Source organism: Heterodontus francisci, chromosome 6, assembly GCF_036365525.1.
Source record: "Heterodontus francisci isolate sHetFra1 chromosome 6, sHetFra1.hap1, whole genome shotgun sequence".
NCBI classification, from domain to species: Eukaryota; Metazoa; Chordata; class Chondrichthyes; order Heterodontiformes; family Heterodontidae; genus Heterodontus; species Heterodontus francisci.
In genome coordinates, this window is record NC_090376.1 from 92,884,937 (window position 1) to 92,905,737 (window position 20,801).

The 20,801-nt window shown below is 44.5% G+C and overlaps 1 protein-coding gene across 1 annotated transcript in view; it reads right to left on the reverse strand.

Annotated features, from left to right (window-relative positions):
* Positions 1-20,801, reverse strand: part of LOC137371443 (progesterone receptor-like) — a 386,043-nt gene that overhangs the window by 151,573 nt on the left and 213,669 nt on the right. Inside the window, exon 4 of the mRNA XM_068034058.1 lies at positions 18,568-18,684. Within this exon, the coding sequence (XP_067890159.1) occupies positions 18,568-18,684 (117 nt within the window). The remainder of the gene's footprint in view (positions 1-18,567; positions 18,685-20,801) is intronic.

Below are 20,801 nucleotides of genomic sequence, written 5' to 3' on the forward strand. Positions count from 1 at the left end.
GGCTTTAATTAAATTCTAAGTCGAATGTTCAACAATGGCATGCTGTCTCTTTCAATATCATCAATACATGAGAAGTAGACAGCTATGTCACATAACACAATCACCTCCTACGTCCTTGTTTACAGACAACTTGATTTCTTTTTCTTGGCAAGATAATTTCATTTTTTAGTCACAGCAGGAGTCTGTGAAATGTAATTTAGTACAGTGAGCAGGTACACGCTGCCCTAACTGTAGTTCATGTTTAAAGTGGGGTCGTTAAGCTCTTTTGCATCTCAGAATCACTGAACAAAACACATCTCACATATACCTAACATCAATATAAAATGTCAGCAACATTGCTTGCCTAATCCTGGCTGATCTAACAATGAAAAGACCTGTTACCAATGTTAATATTGTGAGACACATAGAAGAAATAAATGGCTCGGGATTTATTTTTGCTGCAATTATGTAGAACCTATTCGTTATCAGATTACTGGTACGACTTTTCTTTTTCAGCTTAAGGACTGATTTTGAAAAATAAATGCACTGGCTCTGCATACAAGCTACATGTGTGTTTCTGCATGAAATACCAGAAAAGAAATTAAATGTAAACACTAGAAAACAATCCATAAGACATATTACTGAAACTGTCATGAAACTTCCATCCTGAGTGTGTATTAAAAGAGTTAATTTTATTAACGTGGCATCTGGCAAGTTGGAAAATTGTGGGAAGTGTACCGTGATTTCCAACATGCCCTTCTAAAGGACAAGGAACCCCACCAGCATCATGATCTCACTAAACTTCATATTAATTTTATTTTACAGAAAACAAAGATCTCTTGTCTTTGCACTCCCTGTAGGGAGTCTTCCCTTTTGACAGTGCAGATTTTCTGACCATTTAAATGAATGGTTGGAAAATTGTATGCAGCATATAACCAAATCTAAAATGTATACCACTGCTTGATGAAATTCCCACTGGCAGCTGAAATTGGAAAATTACCCCTTTACTTTCATCCATCTCCAGAAGCAGCTTTTTATTTTGTGCTTGCAATTTAATTAATGAAGTAATTGGGATTAGACCACAGTGGTGTATTACCCTTTTCTTTTCACCTTCGTGCATGATCACACCCAACCAATGACCTGGGTAACTGCAACAAATGAATTGGAAGGGTTTATTAAAACTATAAACCTCATTATTGCAGTAGTGCCCTTTCATTTGACCTAGGAAAATCTTAGCCAGGATTTTGTGTGGCCCCCTGAGGCGGGGTCGGAAGTGGGGGGGGCACAGAATATCACAACGGGTGTTTGTGGGGGTGTGGGGGGGGGGGGGGTCAATTGAGACCCTTAAGTGGCCTATTAACGGCCAATGAAGGGTCTCTTCCCGCTGCAGCTGGGATCATACAAGTGGCGAGGGGGCCTCCGCCATGTGGGAAGGACATCTTGTAACACAAGGCGCTCTCCCTGCAGGTTTGGGGGAGGTGTCTCTCCTTCTTGGGCAATTTGTGGCCCATGGAGCAGCCTACCGAGAACCACTTTACTACATGGGAACCCCCTTCCTCTGGATTGCATGACCACCCCCCTACACCCCCCCATTACCGGGGCCTTCCGGAAGGCCCCAGCGACCTTGCCTCACCTACTTCCGGGGGTTCCAGTACCAGCAGTGGACACCTCTCTGGTGCAAAAAGCCGAGACAGGCTTTCCCCTGCCTTTTCAGCCTGGAGCCGGAAGCCTTGGTTCCAGCACAAAATCCAGGCCCCTATCTCAATAAAGTTCCCCCTTTGCTGTTCTTGGATAACAACAGAATGAGAGAAAATCCATTACTAGTGATACTGGCATATTCTACTGTCAGAGAAGGAGAAAGAAGCCAATGCAAAAAAGGGAAAACTAGAGGCAAAGAAGGAGGACAAAAACAGTAAGGTCACTCATATAAGCTTCATAATGCAGTAACAGATCTTACTGTAATCAGAGCCTAGTAAGCACTTTGTGCATTTAGTTGACTGTATGGAGTTGTTTCCTCTACAATGTTGCCAATGGGTAATGCAATACCACATATACATTACTTTGAAAATGCAGTTGGTAATGCTGCAGTAGATGGGATGTATTTTTAGAATGATTCAGGCAGTTTTAATTTTTTTATTCGCATTGTGAAGTTCAAGAAATCCAAGCTCCCCATATGTGTAGGCAATCCAATCCCATGGAGGAACTGCAGCTCACCTGCCTCATACTGCCAGTATGATTCTCAGTGACTGAAAAGAACTACCAAGACAGTTCCTTTCAATCATTAAAATCTGAATGATAACAGAGGAGGCCACCAAAAGTTTTCTTTTAACTTTAAAAACTCAGTTTTTCTGGCAGGGGTTTGCACCGGCTACTTTCACGCTACAGTCAATGCTCATTCTTACTGGTCCGAGACAACCTTTTTGATTGAGTGTTCACTGATGTGTATTTGCCAATTTTTTTACTACACTCTTTTGGTGTTGGTTCAGTGCCCAAGAGGACACAACGCTGGCAAAATTGAGAGTGTGCCTGTCCTTGGTGCGAGCAAGCCTGTGGCTGACATAACAGGAGTAGCCCATTCAGTCCTTGAGCTCGTTTGGCTTTTCCGTTACCTGTTCACCTGTGTCTTAATTGCATTTACCAGTCTTGGTTCCGTCATGCTTGTTACCTTTGCCTACCAAAAATATATCCATCTAAATTTTTAAAGTATCAATTGACCTAGCCTCAACAGCTTTTTGGAGGACAAGAGATCCAGATTGCCACTATCCTTTGTGTGAAGTAGTACTTCCTTACATCACCACTGAAAAACCCCAATGCTAATTTTAAGGGGATACCCCTTTGTTCTGGACTCCCCACTAGTGTAAATATTTTTTCTCTATCTTCCCAATCAAATGCTTCAATCATCTTAAATACCTTAATTATATTATTCCTTAATCTTCTATACTCAAGGGACTACAAGCCTATTTTATCCAAACAGCCCTCACAATCTAAGTCTTTTAGCCTCAGTAACCTCGACAAATATTGCAAGATTGGCCTCTCTTTCTCATTTTAATAGGTACCCAATGTATCAAAATGTGAAGATGAAGCCTGGTCTGCAGCATGATTGACTGGTGGAACCCCTGGTCAGGATGGATTGCATCTATGCATTTAAAAAGAATTGGACTTTGGAATCAAAATCACAATCTCTAAATTTGTGGATGACACTAAATTGGGGAAGGGGGTAGTCAATATTGAGGAGGACTGCAACAAATTACAGGAGGACATTAACAAACTTGCAGAATGGGCAAATAATTAGCAAATGAATTTCAACATAAATAAATCTGAGGTAGTACATTTTAGTAGGAAGAATAGGGAGGTCACTTATTGCTTGGAAAGTGCAAGTGTACGTGGGGTAGAGAAACAAAGAGATCTCAGTACAAATATACCAATCACTAAAAGCCACAGCTTAGCAAGGCCAGAGGGATAGAATTGAAAACTAGGGAAATTATGCTAAACCTGTATCGAGTAGTTCTGGTCGCCATATTATAAAAAGGATCTAGAGAGAGGGTGCAGAGAAAATTTACCAGCATGTTACCAGAAATGCATGGGTATACATTATCAGGAAAGGATGAACAGGCTGTGCCTCTTTTCTCTTGGTAAAACGGCTGAGGGGTGATTTAATGGATGTCTTTAAAATTATGAAGGGTTTTGATCGAATGGTTAGAGAGAGAATGTTTCCACCTGTGGGGAAGAGCATAACTAAAGGCCATCAGTATACAATAGTCACCAAGAAATTCCAACAGGGAATTCAGCAAAAACTTCTTTCCCCAAAGAGTGGTGAGAATGTGGAATTTGCTACCACAGGGAGTGCTTGAAGCAAATGGTATGGATGCATTTAAGGGGAAGCTGGACAAGCATATGAGGGAGAAGGGAATAGAGCAGGGTAGTCCAACCTTTTCGCATGGGGGTGCCACATTACAATTTTTGTCTTACATAGGGGACCAGTGAGATATTTTCAGAAAGATAAAGGCATTAAAAATTTATTTTACTATTGATTAAAACAACAATGGATGTGCATTGTTGTGGAGAAGCTTTAACTGAGAAGATTAATTTTTGACTTGCTTTCTTGTCACTAGGTTGATATAGTGAGATACCTGGCATTTTTTTTTTTACTTGTATAAGTAGTCAATGTTTGCTCACACACATGTAGCGATGCGGAGTATTCCGGATAGATGTCCAACTGTCAAGAGTAATTTTGATCACACGCTCTCCCTCTCTATCTGTCTCTCTCCCTGTATTCCCCCCTCTGTGTTCCCCCCTGTGCTCACCCCCTCTCTGTCCCCCTCTTTCTCTGCCCCCCACATCCCTCTGCCCCCCACATCCCTCTCTCTTTCCCTCTTTTTTCCTTCTCTCTCTGTCTCACTGCCCCCTCTCTCTGTCCCCCCTCTTTCTCCTCCTCCCCCTTTGATAGTCGTAGGGAGCATGAACGCTCAGCACAGCAGCTTTGTAATTGGTCAGTTTTTAAAAAGCATCGCGCTGTCAGTTGTACAGCTGACAGGTGCTGACAGCGGAAACAGTGGTTTCCCAACTTTGAACACTCAGGGGTTTTTTTTTTTTTTTAAAAAAGGCCACCGGAAAACAAGTTGGAACCCGCTGGAGCGTAAGTCCACCCTCCTGCCAAAGCAGAGGTTAAAAGATACTTGTGTTCTGATGAAAGATCATTGAGCTGAAACATTAACTGTTTGTCTCTCCACGAAGGCTGCCTGACCTGATAATTATTTCCAGCATTTGCTGTTTTTATTATTAAAGCTACTTGGATGGAGGCAGCTGAGAGAAAGAGTGGAGTCCTATTGACCTGCCAACATTTGAGGAAGATGTTTAATGGTATCAGGCAGAGTGCCAGCATATGTGTAACCAACATAGCTTAGCTGTTTTGCTATTGGCATATAGTTTGAGACAAAATGAAATTTGAGAGCTAAGGAAACTCATGGAGGTAGTATACAAAGCTTAGAAAACATCCTTTTCTGTACACTTTTTAATCCAGAGCAGTTGAGGGTGCACATTTTGTGAGGCACTTAGGTAGCTTTGACTGTGCCACCTAAATAGTGTGCTCAGAACTAATAGTGTCTCCAGAACAGATATGCATACTGAATTGGAACACACGTATAAGGGGAGGAACTGACCACAGAAATGGTAGTCTATGTGCTTTGGAAATCTCAAATATTTGTCTCTTTTGCATGTACTTCCAGGAGAAGACACTTTACAGCCCTTGTGAATGGGTATGCACTGGTCAGGAACCTCACATGAAATAGCTGGCATCCTTTGCAGAAACAGCTGTAAATTTTAGTGGCCCATCGAGTTGAGGAGAGAGTTGGTAGTGTACTGTCATTATCCAGCAAGTATCCTTTTTGTTCTCACTGTTGTCCTTATTCATTTATTGCTCAGTAATAGTGACAAAAGCCAGGAAATTCCTCAGAGCTGCTCCTGCTCTATCAGTGTTACTTTACTGGAAGTGTGGCAGAAACCCCATTTATGTGCCAGCAGAGAGGAAGCAGCACGGAGGAATTTTGTGGCTATACATTTGACATTAGTAGCATGGGACACCATATATTTCACTACTTTTTGAACATGTTCCTGAAATCCTTGTAACTCATTTTCCTTTTCTCTTTGTTTAGGCCCTACCCAAATTGATGCAGCAGCAGCCAAGAATCGAGCAATTTGCAACATGCCACATCACAGACTTCATCTGGTGCAAGCACCATCACAGATCCTAGACATCTTTGGTGGTTAGATATTGGATTTGAGGAAAGAACAATGAATGAACCAATCTGGCTGAATACACCTTTGCTTCCTTTAGTTCTTCCTCTTATTCCTCTGCCTCTGTTGCACCATAGGGTTCTTTCTCATTCTGCGAGAAAGTATTTTGTTTCAAAACAGAGACAATTTAAGACCTTGAAAATGTTAGGTTCCTTCTCATTTATCTCTTTGTATTGCAAACCGTGTACACTTTGGGCATCTGTGCTGAGCTATAGAGGAGCACCCAATCTGATTACTCCAAACAGCAGAATTTCTATGTGAACATCCAGACTGGTGTGCACTAATTGAAGCTTAAGCTTCATTGTAATTACATTATGTTGCTGTTCAGGTGTTCCTCAATAAGATCATCAGCCATTAATACTGAGGATGGTCCGAGTCTCCTAATTATCATTCACTCAGTCTGTGTGAGATAATGTGGGCAATGTGGACTGCTGCATAATGAAGGCTTCCAAATAATGGATATTTACCGCTATTATCTTTTTGTGCCCAGACACTAGCCGAACATTAATTGAAAGGAAGCCATTTCTGTTTACTTAGTTGATGTGAACAATCCTCATGTTCACAAGGTGGTTATTTACTATGCTCTGGACTCTTGATAACCCTGCCCTCCAGTGAAAGTTCTATGTTCTATCTAGCTGATGCCTCTATTCCACAAAGAATGTGATGAAGATGATGCATCCCCAATTTTCACTGGCAACCACGCTTCAGCTGCCAAGGCCCTAAGCTCTGGAATTCCCTCCCTAAACCTCGCCATCCCTCCACCTCTTTTTTAAGTCGCTCCTTAAAAACTATGGGCTGAATTTACTGAACCTGTCGCAAGTCTTGGTGACAGACATGGAAGTGGGTACCTCACCGCTCGTCACATGCTCGGCTGGCCCACCACAATCACGTGGCAGGCGGTCAATTATAATGGCCAGTTAGGTGACGGGGGTGAGTGATGAGGTGCCGAAGGAGTTGTCAGAGACGACGGAAGTGCTGGCCCCATCTTTAAGGTGCTGCTTTACCTTTGATGAACCTTTGCCTTTGCTGCTGCTATACTGCTGCGCTGCTGACCAACCCCCCCCCCCCCCCCCACCCACCACCACCTGCCTGGAGTCCCTCTGCTGCTGACCCCCTGCCTGGAGTCCCTCTGTTGCTGTTCTGTGGTGTTGCTGACCTCCTGACTCAAAAGCCCAGGAGCCCTCTGGAAGCCAAGGGGGGACCATGTCAGCTGCAAGACACTGGGTGGCCCCACAGTTCAGTGATTCCTCCCTGGAGATTCTTCTCCTGGCTGTAAGGGAAAGGCGAGAGGTCCTCTTCCCCAGCGATGACAAGAGGTCCTCCTGCCTGACTAAACAAGCCTGGACGGAGATCACAGAGGAGGTCAGCAGCCATGGGGTCACCCCCCCCGGACATGGGTACAGTGCCACAAGAGGATCAACGACCTCCTTCATTCTACCATGGAGACTGCTCCATAACACACTTCTTTTTAGAGATTGCAATTGACTACACAGGAGGAAGGGCAACATGGGGAGGGAGGCACCACAAAAGGCACTGGCAGAGGGGGTTAGGCATCACCTCATCCTTGGCCACAGGCCATCTTCTTTCACAGCTCACCCCCATTAACTCCCCTGAGAGCTGATGGGAGGATGAAATATATATGATACTCTAGTAGGGGACACGGGGCTGTCACTAGCAGAACTGTCATGTTGATGTCTCTGAAGTATGACTATCTCCTTCTTTCCACTTGCAGAATAAGAGGGCCCATAACAGCAAGAAGGCATCCCAGACATCAGGCCTCTCTCCACTCTGTTATGACCAAGGCAGGAGGAGTGCACTGTTTTTTCTAGTTCCACTTCTCCATGGGTTACAACATATATTTAAATTATTTCCCCACTTATCAATACGGTCAATCATAGACTCTATTTTTATCCCAGAAAAAAAAACACACCAGCCAGGTTTCTTTACTGAACATTTTGTTTATTTTATAATAAAACAAGTCTTAACCAGTAATGAAGTAAAGCATAAACACAGATTGAAATATTAAAGTTCCCTTTTTACCTTAGCCCCCTCACACTCACAGACATACATAAACCAGTTAACCAGAAAAATAAAGGGATTTTTGTGTTTAGAGCTCTATTACAGACAAAACCCCCACTAGGGCTGAATACTTGCTCATTCTTGAAGAAACAGCAGATGAGATATGTTGTGTTCCAAAACTGGCAGACAGTCTGGCCTCAGAGTATACCTAGACGGGTCACTGGGATCTTTTAGAACAGTTATTTTCAGATGGTGTTGAGAATTAATTTATCAGGCTTTTCTTTAAAGACAGGAGACGAGAGGAGTTGACACAGTGGATTCTCAGGGTCTTTTAGAGAGGTGCTAGAAAGCTGAGCTGGGTTGTGGTCTTCTCTCCTTCCTTGGAAATTCTCTTCGCTCCCGAGAAGTTCTCTCCCTTTTTATACAGTTCAACCCCAACTCAAAACAATTCAAAAGTGAAATTGACAACAGGAGGTCAACCTTTTGACCTCCATCAATCTTGATCTGTCACATCATTGGAAACAACTTCTCCAGGTGTCCAAAGTTCTCTATTGTTTATTGAGCTGGAAGACAGGTAGTTTCCCAGAAAGGCTTTTATTTATTTATTTAGAGATACAGCACTGAAAAACAGGTCCTTTGGCCCACCGAGTCTGTGCCAACCAACATGCACCCATTTATGCTAACCCTACATTAATACCATATTCCCTACTACATCCCCACCATTCTCCTACCACCTACCTACACTAGGGGCAATTTACAATGACCAATTTACTTATCAACCGACAAGTCTTTGGATGTGGGAGGAAACCGGAGCACACACAGTCACAGGGAGAACTTGCAAACTCCACACAGGCAGTACCCAGAACTGAACCCGGGTTGCTGGAGCTGTGAGGCTGCAGTGCTAACTGCTGTGCTGCCCTTGGCTTGTTGTTGTTGCTGCAAAAGTCAGGTGGTTTCCCAGAAAGGCTTGTTGTCCTCACAAAACCTCTGTCCCTTTTAAAAAAACATTTCTAGGGACTATTTTTCTAAGTCAAGTGGCCTTTACATGACCCCCTTTGAAAACCCCAAAGTTTAATATTTCTTTAATCTTTCAAAAATGAATCCTCAAAAGATATATTTAACAAAACACAAAAGGCACTTTTGTAACAATGGCGGAGGAGGAGGCACTAAAATTAGCAGGGATCCAGGTGCTGCTCCATATCTGATGGAGAAACTGGAGTCTCTACGCAGGAGAATGAGGATCGTCTTCCAATGACATACAGATCACGTCTGGAGACCCACATCACACATGGTTGGCATGAAGTGATCTGCATAGCCTGACCCACACATGTTCTCTCATGCAGGTCTTCGTGCGCAGGAGACTCCAGCAAAAAGGAGACAATCGTCAACCTCTGAGGAGGAACTGCAGTCAGAGGAAGCACCATCCCACGACTCACCTGCACCTTCCACCAGTGCAGATACTTTCACCTTAATGGGTTTCTGCTCAGCTGTAGAATCAGCGTCACAAGCTGGTGAGAGCACTGCACATACGACTGAGCAGCTGGCTAAGGCTGAGATAGCCGAGGCCTCTGACAGTTGGAGGACTGTGGGTGGTCAGGCCCATGCTGAGCCCCAGGGTGATGACAAGCCTCTGGTGTTAATAGCACAGGGCATGCTGGAATTGCAGAGAGAGGTAAGGGAAAATATGGTGGAAAATGCGCAGCCATGAGCAGATGGAGGAGCCCAACCCATGCCATGAGGGCTGCCATGTCTCAGGCGTGTGAGCACATGGCTTCCTCCATCGAGAGGTTAGCAACCCTCATGGAGAGCGAGATCCCACAGATGTGCACAGATATGCACAACATCGACTTAGCCATGAGCTCAACTCAGCAGTGGCAAGGCAAGAGAAGGACCAGGTGCCTGGAGACATCTCCAGCTTCGCATCCTTATCTGGTGAACAGGACGGTTCAAGTGAGCCTTGAAAGGAAGGAGGAGAGGCTGACCTCCACATCTGGGGGCTCCCCTCAGGGTGCAATGACTGTAGACACCCACACCTCAGAACCTCCACTAGTGAGCTCAGCTCCAGTTGCTACAATGCCTGAGGAGAGTCCTGCACCTGTCCAGGAAACCCTCAGGCAGCCAGAGGATGGCCACTGAGGTCATCACATGCAAAGGGCAGCTTGATCAGCAGCCTGCCTCCAGCCCAGCTACTACTGCAGGGGTCACCTCATAGAAGTACTGAAACATATAAAGAAAACCACCTAGAGACACTTGGGGTTTCACAGGTGTTTGAAATTTGACATTTGCTTCATCATATAAAGTTGTTTGGTTTTTTAAATTAACTTCATTGTGTAAAAGTGATTATTCTATCATGCATTAATTGTGAGCTTCTGCCTTCCCCCTTAGTGGATGCCAATGTAGGTACAGCCCTCATTTGAATAGGCTTTCCCATGGGCCATAGTGTGTGGTTCAGCTGGGTGCTTGGCACAGAAAATAAATAGAATGGAGGCGACAGACTGCTTGCATTGAGGTGAGTCTTTATTGTTTTTACTCTGAGAGGCCATCATAGTGGCTGGAAATGGGTAAGTATGGGATTGTCTCTTGCCTTCTTGGCCCGTCGCTCAATGTGCCTGGCCTACGGTGCAAGGGCTTCAACATCCAGTGCTGCTTACTCACCTCCCTCCGTGTCCTCCTCGTCGGTGGAGGAATGTCGCTCAATCATGTCCTCGTCATTCAAGGCCTCCTCTCCCTGCAGTGCTAGATGGTCTGCTGGGCTCTGCACAATCATGATACCAGAGACCCTCGCTGGGGCATACTGCTGAGCTCTGCTGGATCAATCTGGGCAATGGAATCTCATCTTCAGCAGACCAATAGCCTGCTCGGGTGGAGCCGTGGCAAGTGTTGTTCCTCTCCTCCACTATATTGTGACAGTTCCTCACAGACGTCAGTAGTGACGTATTCAATGGACAGCCCTTGTCCCCGAGAATCCATCCCTGAAGGAGAGTAGGGGATCTGAAAACCTGCATCACCTGGGATTGTTGAAGTATGTAGGCATCGTGGCTGCAGGAAATGCTTTCAGTGGTCACAGACTAGTTGCACGTTGATGGAATGGATGTTCTTCCTGTTGATGGAGGCTGGCTGCTCCGTTGGAGCTTTGATGGCAACATGTGTGCAGTCCATCACACCTTGCACCTGGGGGAATCCAGCGACGGCCCTGAATCTGATGGCCCTCTCGGCCTGACTGCCAGGGTTGGTCCAATAGCATACATAGTTGCTGGCCCTCTTGAACAGGGCATTGATGCAGCAGTTGGCTGCTGCCTGGGAGACCCCACACATGTCTCCGGTGGATCCTTCAAATGATCCATATGCGTAAAAGGTTTAGTGCCATCATTGAGTGAACTTCAGGGTCACTAGCATAGGGTGGCCACCAAATCTCATTGGTGGCAACCTATCCTGCAACAGGGAGCATAAGTCAGTGATGGCTTGTCTGGAGAGCCGTACTCTTCCCTGAAAATGCTGCTTAGACATTTGAAAATAGCTGATTCGAGTCTGGTACACACTCTGGAACAGGTGGCCCTTCTTGGAATGGCTGGCTGCTGCTGCTCTCTGTGTGGAGCTTCACAGGCAGGTGCAGCTGCCTCTTGGTTCTCCCTCTGTCGGAGGCACTACCTCATGTCACGGGGGTCCAAAAAGACTGGGTGCATGAGACCCACGCCAGGTGATCAGTGGGCCTCCAGAGTGCTGTGATACAGAGATGATCCTGCCTTGGCAGCTTCCCCTTTGCTACTTCTCCTGGCAGACTCCCTGATGGTCCTCAGTCCCCACCCTTGCAGATAGCCGACCCGCTCATCCAGCTGTATGGATGAGATAGTTGGCTGCCCAGAGTTGGACACCCAATACAGCCACCAAAAACCAAGCCCCCCGCCTCCCAGACCACCCGAGACCTTGCTTAGCTGGTACTCCCACACAAGATCAAGTCTCCCTCTTGCAAAGCACACAGAACTGTAGGCTAACAATGGCCTCCACTAACCCTCTTCCCCTACGCAGTGCTGGTCATGGTTGCCTACCCATCACGACACTGAGGCCTCACCTCGGTCCCGTCGGCTTTCAATGGCCAAGAATCTGAAGGCACGTGAGCGGCGCCCGCCATCCATTTAATTCTAAGCCCCCTTTTGAATTGTTGAACAATTTAAATTGTATTCCTATTGCATCTGGGCGGCAAGGCCGCCTTGGTGCTTTCCCATCACTCACTAAATCTGGAACCAATATCACAATGTTAGATTTCTGGGCGGACATGTCCGTGCAGCACGCCACCACTCCCGCTCCAAAAGGCTGCGCTAAATTCAGCCCTACGTCTTGACCAAGCTCTTTCTTGCCTTTCCTGATGTCTCCTTCTTTGGAAAGGTGTCAAGTTTTTCTGATGACCTATCTATAAGCATTTTGGTACCTTTACTACATTTAAGGTGCTATATAAATGCAAGTTGTTGTTGATGCTCCTTTCAAGCATCCATCACTGGCTTGAGACATCTATGGCCAATCTGTCAGATGTCATGTATCATGGCTTTGAAGAATCTAATAGCAAAGAACAAACGAAGAACAAAGAACAGTAGAGCACAGGAACAGGCCATTCGGCCCTCCAAGCCTGCGCCAACCTTGATGCCTGCCTAAACTAACACCTTCTGCACTTCCGGGGCCCATATCCTTCTATTCCCTTCCTATTCATATATTTGTCAAGATGTCTCTTAAATGTCGCTATCGTATCTGCTTCCACCACCTCCCCTGGCAGCAAGTTCCAGGCATTCACCACCCTCTGTGTAAAAAGCTTGCCTCGCACATCCCCTCTAAACTTTGCCCCTCTCACCTTAAACCTATGTCCTAGTAACTGACTCTTCCACCCTGGGAAAAAGCTTCTGACTATCCACTCTGTCCATGCCGCTCATAACTTTGTAAACCTCTATCATGTCGCCCCTCCACCTCCGTCGTTCCAGCGAAAACAATCCGAGTTTTTCCAACCTCTCCTCATAGCTAATGCCCTCCAGACCAGGCAACATCCTGGTAAACCTCCTCTGTACCTTCTCCAAAGCCTCCACGTCCTTCTGGTAGGTGGCGACCAGAATTGCACGCAATATTCTAAGTGTGGCCTAACTAAGGTTCTGTACAGCTGCAGCATGACTTGCCAATTTTTATACTCTATGCCCCGACCGATGAAGGCAAGCATGCCGTATGCCTTCTTGACTACCTTATCCACCTGCGTTGCCACTTTCAGTGACCTGTGAACCTGTACGCCCAGATCTCTCTGCCTGTCAATACTCCTAAGGGTTCTGCCATTTACTGTATACTTCCCACCTGCATTAGATCTTCCAAAATGCATTACCTCACATTTGTCCGGATTAAACTCCATCTGCCATTTCTCCGCCCAAGTCTCCAACCGATCTATATCCTGCTGTATCCTCTGACAATCCTCATCATTATCCGCATTAAAGCTTATTTCTGTAGTAACTAGGAAGAGCTGTGCTTGTTGCAGAAGTTTCTTGGAGCAAATGGTATAGATTCGTGGCATCTTATCCAGTAACGAAGATGTGGCAAAGCTGGATCTCCTCTGGCATGCCTAACAAGTGATGGCAAGATGTATAACATGGACGCATTTTCCTTATTTAAAATCATGCAGCGCTGGGGGAACCCCTGAAGGAATGCCAACAATTTCGGGATAAGATTTTGGGGGGAAAAGTTCTTATGCAGAAATGGCAGAAACTAATACAAAGAGCAAAATGCAATTAACATTAGTGCTTGTTGATTAAAAACATTTTTTTTTCTGCAGCCCAGGCCAATCAAACAATCATGCCTCCATTTTGTGTGGATGAGGCGAGACCTGGGGCAGAGTTTGCCCCAAAGTGAAATTTGGCTTGGGACTTCAGGGATAAATTTACAGATTACCATCAGGCTGGCACTGGCCACCAGCACAGCCAAACCTGACGCACCATGCTTCTTGAGCATCAAATGTAGTGCACTGGTTATCGTTCAAGCTAACAGTTTTGACCTACTTTCACCTCAGAGGCACTGCTGGCAGCTTAGAACCTCTCAATCAGGCCTCAGAAGTGCTCTATAAAGGTGACTTGACAGGGTGAATGTTGAAAGGGTGTTTCCCCTTGTGGGAGAGACTAAAACTCAGGGGCACAGTTTAAAAATAAGGGTCTCCCATTTAAGACAGAGATGAGGAGTAATTTTTTCTGAGGGTCATGAGTCTGTGGAACTCTCTTCCCCGGAGAGCAGTGGAGGCAGGGTCATTTAAGGCAGAAGTGGACAGATTCTTGACAAACAAGGGAGACAAAGGGTATCAGGGGTAGGCAGGAAAATGCAGTTGAGTCCACAAACAAATCAGCCACGATCTTATAGAATGGCGGAGCAGGCTTGAGGGGCCAAATAGCCGACTCCTGCTCCTAGTTTGTATGTTCATATGCTCGTATAATTTGATGTAATACTGGAGTTATATACTTCTGACAGTAGCTGTGGATTTACAAAGTCAGTTAAGGTTGTGATTTACAGTGATTTGAAAACTGAGGCTCGAGAAAGACTTGATGGGATGACTGCAGTAAAAGAAACATGTGTTCCTGATTTTAATTATTTGCTGTTGCTTTTTGTGGTTATGTCTCCAATTGCCTAGTTAAGAGGTAAGCACCAAACACTTAACAAAACGCTTCTCGTCCCTTACATATAATAAAAAGCTGCAGCCAGCTTATTCATGCAATCAAGTTTTTAATTCTACTGGTAAAAATAAGACATTTAACCTAATACTAATTTAGTTTTTGTCCTGCTTATGGTTTTTCCACATCAGGACAATATCATACTTGACCTAAGATATTTTGATGAAATTGCTTTAATCTCCCTTCAAAAAAGTTGCATTCTCTGGAGCGTGTTTTGTGATTGATAAAATGAAACCTCAAGTTTGATAACTTAGAGCTAAGAGTTGATTTTATGAAAGTACCACCAATATTGCCCCTTGGTCACTGGGAACACTTCCCATGATTTTCCTGAACTCTAGGTGACCATGCCTTTCATTTCCCAATATTTGCTCTTGGGGGTGCAAGGCTCTATGCCAGGAGCTGAATTTGATAAAATAAATTCTGAAGTTCACTGGTAACAAACAAGCGCATTTGATGAATAAAAATTGATTATGTTTACTAAGTGGTAACAGTTCCATAAAGACCTTTCTTTCTTCACCCCAGAAGATTGCAAAATAGATTTTGGAATGGAGAAGGCCCAGTGGCCTATTGGATCTCATCCTTCCAGAATATCAATCCATTATCAGAAGCATAGGTGAAAGTTCAAGGTCCATAGTGCATTACACCACCAAGGTTGAAAAATATACATGAGTTAAATCAAGAAATAATAAGGCCTGAGATCTAATACAATGGGCTGAATTTTATGATGGTGGCTGAAGTCCCCCCGCCGGGGCCCGAAAGCGGGAGACAAGCCCACTTCAGCCGGTGGCATGTGCCCACTGGAATTTAGAAGAGTAAAAGGTGACTTGATTGAAACATACAAGATCCTGACGGGTCTTGACAGGGTAGATGTGGAAAGGATGTTTCCCCTTGTGGGAGAATCTCGAACTAGGCGTCACTGTTTAGAAATAAGGGGTCGTCCATTTAAGACAGAAATGAGGAGAGATTTTTTCTGAGGTCATGCGTCTTTGGAAATCTCTTTCTCAAAAGGCAGTGGAAGCAGAGTCTTTGAATATTTTTAAGGCAGAGGGAGATAGATTCTTGATAAGCAAGGGGGTGGAAGGTTATCAGGGGTAGGTGAAAATGTGGAGTAATCAGTTCAGCCATGAACTTACTGAATGACGGAGCAGGCGCGAGGGATCGAGTGGCCTACTCCTGCTCCTAATTCATATGTTTATATGTTCGGTGTCGGGACCCAGGGAGCCATATTCCCGGCAGTGGCCAATTAAGTGGCGGTCACCAGAGCTGCCATCACTATTAAAGATGGTGGCCCACCCCCAAGAGCTGCACCTCTGTAGGATGAGGATGCATCGATGGCCATGCGCACTCGAAGACAGGTAAGTGCGGTCTGGGGATGCCAGGGCCAGGCAGGCAGCCCTGATGATCGGGGGCAGGGGCTGCTGAGGACAGGCCATGGAGGCAGCCATTGCTACGGGGGAGCCCTTCAGTGGCTATGGACTGCCAAAAAAGGAGAGCCCTCCCACCCAGAGCCACTGGGAGACCGCCAGGTTGCACTGGCAGTCTCCCCACATGGCAGCAGGGTCCCCCACTGCTGGTAAAATGCCTGCAAAGGTGGGAAGAGGCCTTTAATTTGCCACTTAAGTGGTTCAATTGGGCTCCTGGCAGGCGTCACATCTGCCAGCTTTCCCACTGCTGTCAAAATGGCATGGCTGTGGGAAGACATCGGGAATGCCCCCCAAAGCCTTCCCATGCTATTTTGCCAGCCTTCCCTCCTCCCAGCCCATTGCCAAGGGACTGGTAAAATTCAGGCCAACGTATGCAAAAAAAATTTTTTTTTTTTAAAAATAGGGAAAGGTTAAGCACTCCAACTATACTCATGCTGGCTAAAGCCATTCTGCAGTGGAACTGCAGTGAAAAATAATTGTAGTTCCTAAAGCTGCATCATGCTAAAAATGTTTGATTTGGATGACAAACATGTGACAAACTAGATAATCCAATCAAATTGCTACTAAGGTTTGCATCTGGCCTCATAGTATTTATGAAGCAGAATCTGGTATGTCTACATCAAATTTTTCTGCCTGAAGGAAATAACCTTTTTCTACCCAAATAGTTTACTAGACCTGTTGCTGGTCTTTCTTTTAGTAAAGATGCTATGTTCTGTTAATTGAAAATGAATAGCTTAGAAAATAATGCGCTGTTAAACATTAACATACGGTACACAGTGTTTGAGGCACATTATGTTCATCTTCTACAATCCAAGTTTGAGTTTAGTTCTTTAACCCTGAGAAAGGGGATAAAGTCTCTCTCTGCTCTCTCAGCTGTTCAGGTTTGAGAGTACAGTGTGTGCTGGCAGTCTCAATCCAAGCTGCACAACATCAAAGTGCTTTAGTTTTGAGAAACTCAAGAGACAGGTAACAGATATTGAATGCATTGTGTTTGCAAAGCTAGGAGAATGGGTGCAAGCCCAGGAAGGGTATGTGTGAAGATTCTTAGTGCAGCATCCAGACATCCTAACTTTTAAACCCTCACCTCTCTTCCACCCAGCATTATCAATCTTCCCTTTGTCAATTTAAAAATTCTACACAGATCAAGAACTTGCGACCTGCATAGTTTAGTGCTATTTTGGATGGTGCCTTTGCTCATTGGGTCATCAGGAGCTGATCATTAACTTTTCCTTTTAAAAAAAAAATCAGTTTTTCATTTCTATCAATTGGAAAGCATTGATTGTTCTGGCAGCTTTACTCAATTGGTACAAAGTGACTGCAGATGCGCATCCTTCAAGATTACAATGATACCAATGGGCAGCATAACTACAGCTGCCCTCCAGCATCAACCTGAAAATGCTGCCGGTACTGCTCCAGTAGGTGAAATGTAAACACAGCATAAGGGGAACAGACAAAAACTGCAATGAGCCAACCTGACAAATTAGATTCATGCTTCACCAGATAGCCAGTTAACTCAGACAAAGACCCCCATTTGGACAAAAACAAACATCAGAGGAAATGCATAGATCTTTCTTTTATTTTAAAGTACCTACCTACTTACTGCCAACCACTCTCTTCCAGTCACTGGTACCATCAGTTCATGCAAAAGGGAGGAGCATAAACAACTGCCATAATTTCCAAAGTGGTATTGCATATATGTACAAATAAAACAGACAAATTGTCCCACTGCACACATACAATTCATTTCTTTTTTTTTAAAAAAAAGGCCATTCCAACCCAGGTGTTCCAAGTTAGCTAAATTTGCTTTCAATGCTTGCCAGTTGCAGATCAGTTCATTATTAGTGAGCTCTGAGCCACCTTGTAGAAATTGCAGCCTCTCTGAAGTGGTCTGATATGATTCTGAGTATGTTGGATGATGAAAATTGCAGTTTTCAGCCAGCTCTGTTTTCATAGCAAAGTGCACCTGGGAAGTGGCCACACAATTACTTGATAGTTAAATGGCCATTCCCAAGGATTATAAAAGGAACTTACTTTAAAAAAATCTACTTCAGAATTCCATGGATGTTTAATAGAATTTCCCTCAGAATTTTATGATGGTGAAATGGCAAAGAACCATTTGGAAACCCTGCTCTAAACACACTTTTTTTTTGTATTTTTATTCATTGAAAATGGAATTGTAAAAGAAAATAATGAAAACTTAATGGGTGGCATACCTTCATTTTCTGCTAGCCCTGCACACTCCTCAGTAATAGCCCACCACTGGTGCTAGGAGATTGGGGAGTGAGATGTAGGAATGTGATTTGATTGCACTACTGTTAAAAAAAACAATTGTGCCACACTTGTGTTTTGTAAGTATATTTAACGTATTCATCTGGTATATAGAATCCTACTTAAAATGTGTTATATAAATGACATAGCACACTGAAGAACATTAGCAGAAAAATTAAACTATTCAGTGAAATATCACACTTACTATCAATTCCAGTTTCCACTTGTGTGCATTACACATTCACTGGGCAAGGAATATATTTTTAGTTCTATAAAATAATATGCATTCACTTATAATTCTATATTTATACATCAAAGTACTCAATACAATCTTGCTAGGATGCAGAATATATTAGATTAGATTTACCTGTTTTGACTTAAATCGAAGAACTTTTTTCTCTTACCTCCCAGTACCATTCCAGCTTGATAGCACTTTCTGAGGCGACAGGCTGGACAGTTTTTCCTCCGAATTTTGTCAATGATGCAGTCATTCCTTCCAGCGCATAGATACTTATGTTGCCCTGAAAGTTAGAAGATAATGGATATGAAATGAGATACAACTAACACTAGATAAAGCAAGGGTAGATATTTAGCATTCCTACTGACTTCAATGAAAATAAAACTCACAAGAGATGTAAAACTTATCACCTGTTTTATACATGAAGGGTGGAGGGGGTTGATTGTCTACATAGGCTTTAGGTGCTAAATAGCCTCCAAAGTTGCTAAGATGGGGTCTTAAGCTGAAACTCCATTTAGCCTGCTTTTAGTGCAAGATGTCATGGAGTTGAAGCTAGCATTAGGAACAGCTGCCAGGAGTATCATTAAGCAGCTGATTGCCACATAAATTGTCGCCTAGCACTCATTAAGGAGGCTGCATGGCATTGTGGTGGATAGCACTTCACTTAATGCCTCTCCTAACACTGACCAGCTGATTGTAAGTAAACAAGTCAGTGCAGAGGATTTCAATCACGACTTAAAGGTACATCACCTTTTACTATTCATCTGCTGGAATTGTGAAGAGAACCTTTGAAAAACATTGGAAGACTTTCAGGGACACTTTGTGAAGACATCACCAGCATTCCATCAACATTTATTTTGGAAAATTCTCTGAGGACTTCACCTAAAAAGAGTAAGTGCTGCACTACTCAACATTTATAGAAACTTAACGGGAGTCAACAGGAGAAAAGCTGTGCTTGGTCATTGGCAACTTGCTAAGGGCGCTCTGAGGTCAGCAGGAAGAATGGGAGAAGGAGATGAGGCCAGGCAGAGCAGCTCCAGCTACTGCAGAAGAGAGGGACAGGAGGGCAAAGTGAACTCCTACCCGCTGTGTGCACAGGACATTCCACCAGGCCCGCCAGTGCTGTGCCGAGAAACTGTGTGCCCTCTCACTCGATCCCTGAGCTGTGCTGAAACACCCCACTGTGGGTCAGCCAGTGCATTCCAAACCTTTGGTGGAAGTGGATGCGAGGAGCCCACATATACTGCTCCACGAAAATTATATCGAATCAGCACTTGAGTGCTAAACCTGTAGGTGTCTGTTTTAGTACCTCTGGGGAAATTCAAATTATGGTAATCAACAATTAAGCTGAAAATTGGGTGCTAAAACCAGACTTTCAAACAGCCTGTTTAGCACAGCAACACTGCCTGTTTCCACCACTGCACAAAAATAATCTCCAGGATCAACATCTCTCTTGACTGAGTTGTACTCTATCTTAGTGTGATGTAAACAGGATCAGTCCTGCTTGTATTGCTGTTAGTGCCAGTATTATCATTAAAGGTAAGACCAAGGAGGGATTTCACCACATCATTACCAGTTTAAAATTGCTGCAGTCATTGATCGTGAGCATGACAATTTTTTATTTCCTCATGGGATGTGAGCGTTGCTGGCAATGCTAGCATTTGTTGCCCATCCCTAATTGCACTTAAGAAGGTGGTGGCGCTGCCTTCTTGAACCACTGCAGTCCATGTGGTGTAGGTACACCAACAGTGCAGTTAGGAAGGGAGTTCCAAGATACTGACCTAGCGACAGTAAAGGAACGGCAATATAGTTCCAAGTCAGGAGGGTGTGTGACTTGGAGGGGAACTTGCAGGTAGTGGTGTTCTCACACCTCTGCTGCCCTTGTCCTAGGTGGTAGATATCAAGGGTTTGGAAAGTGCTGTCGAAGGAGCTTTGGCAAGTTGCGGCTGTGCATTTTGTAGATGGCATGCACTGCTGCCACCATGTGCTGGAGGTGGAGTGAATGAATATTTAAGGTAGTGGATGGGGTGCAGATCAAAAAGGTTGCTTTTTCCTGGATGGCATCAAGCTTCTTGAGTGTTGCTGGAGCTGCACTCATCTAGGCAAGTGGAGAGTATTCCATCACACTCCTGACCTGTGCCTTGTAAATGGTGGACATGCTTTGAGGAGTCAGGAGGTGAGATACTTGCAGCAGAATTCCTAGTCTCTGACCTGCTCTTTCAGCTACAGTATTTATATGGCTGGTCCAGTTAAGTTTCTGGTCAATGGCAACCTCCAGGATGTTGATGGTGGGCGATTCAGCGACAGTAATGACGTTGAATGTCAAGGGGAGATGGCTAGATCCTATCTTGTTTGACATGGTCATTGCCTGGCATTTGTGTTACTTGCCATTTATCAGCC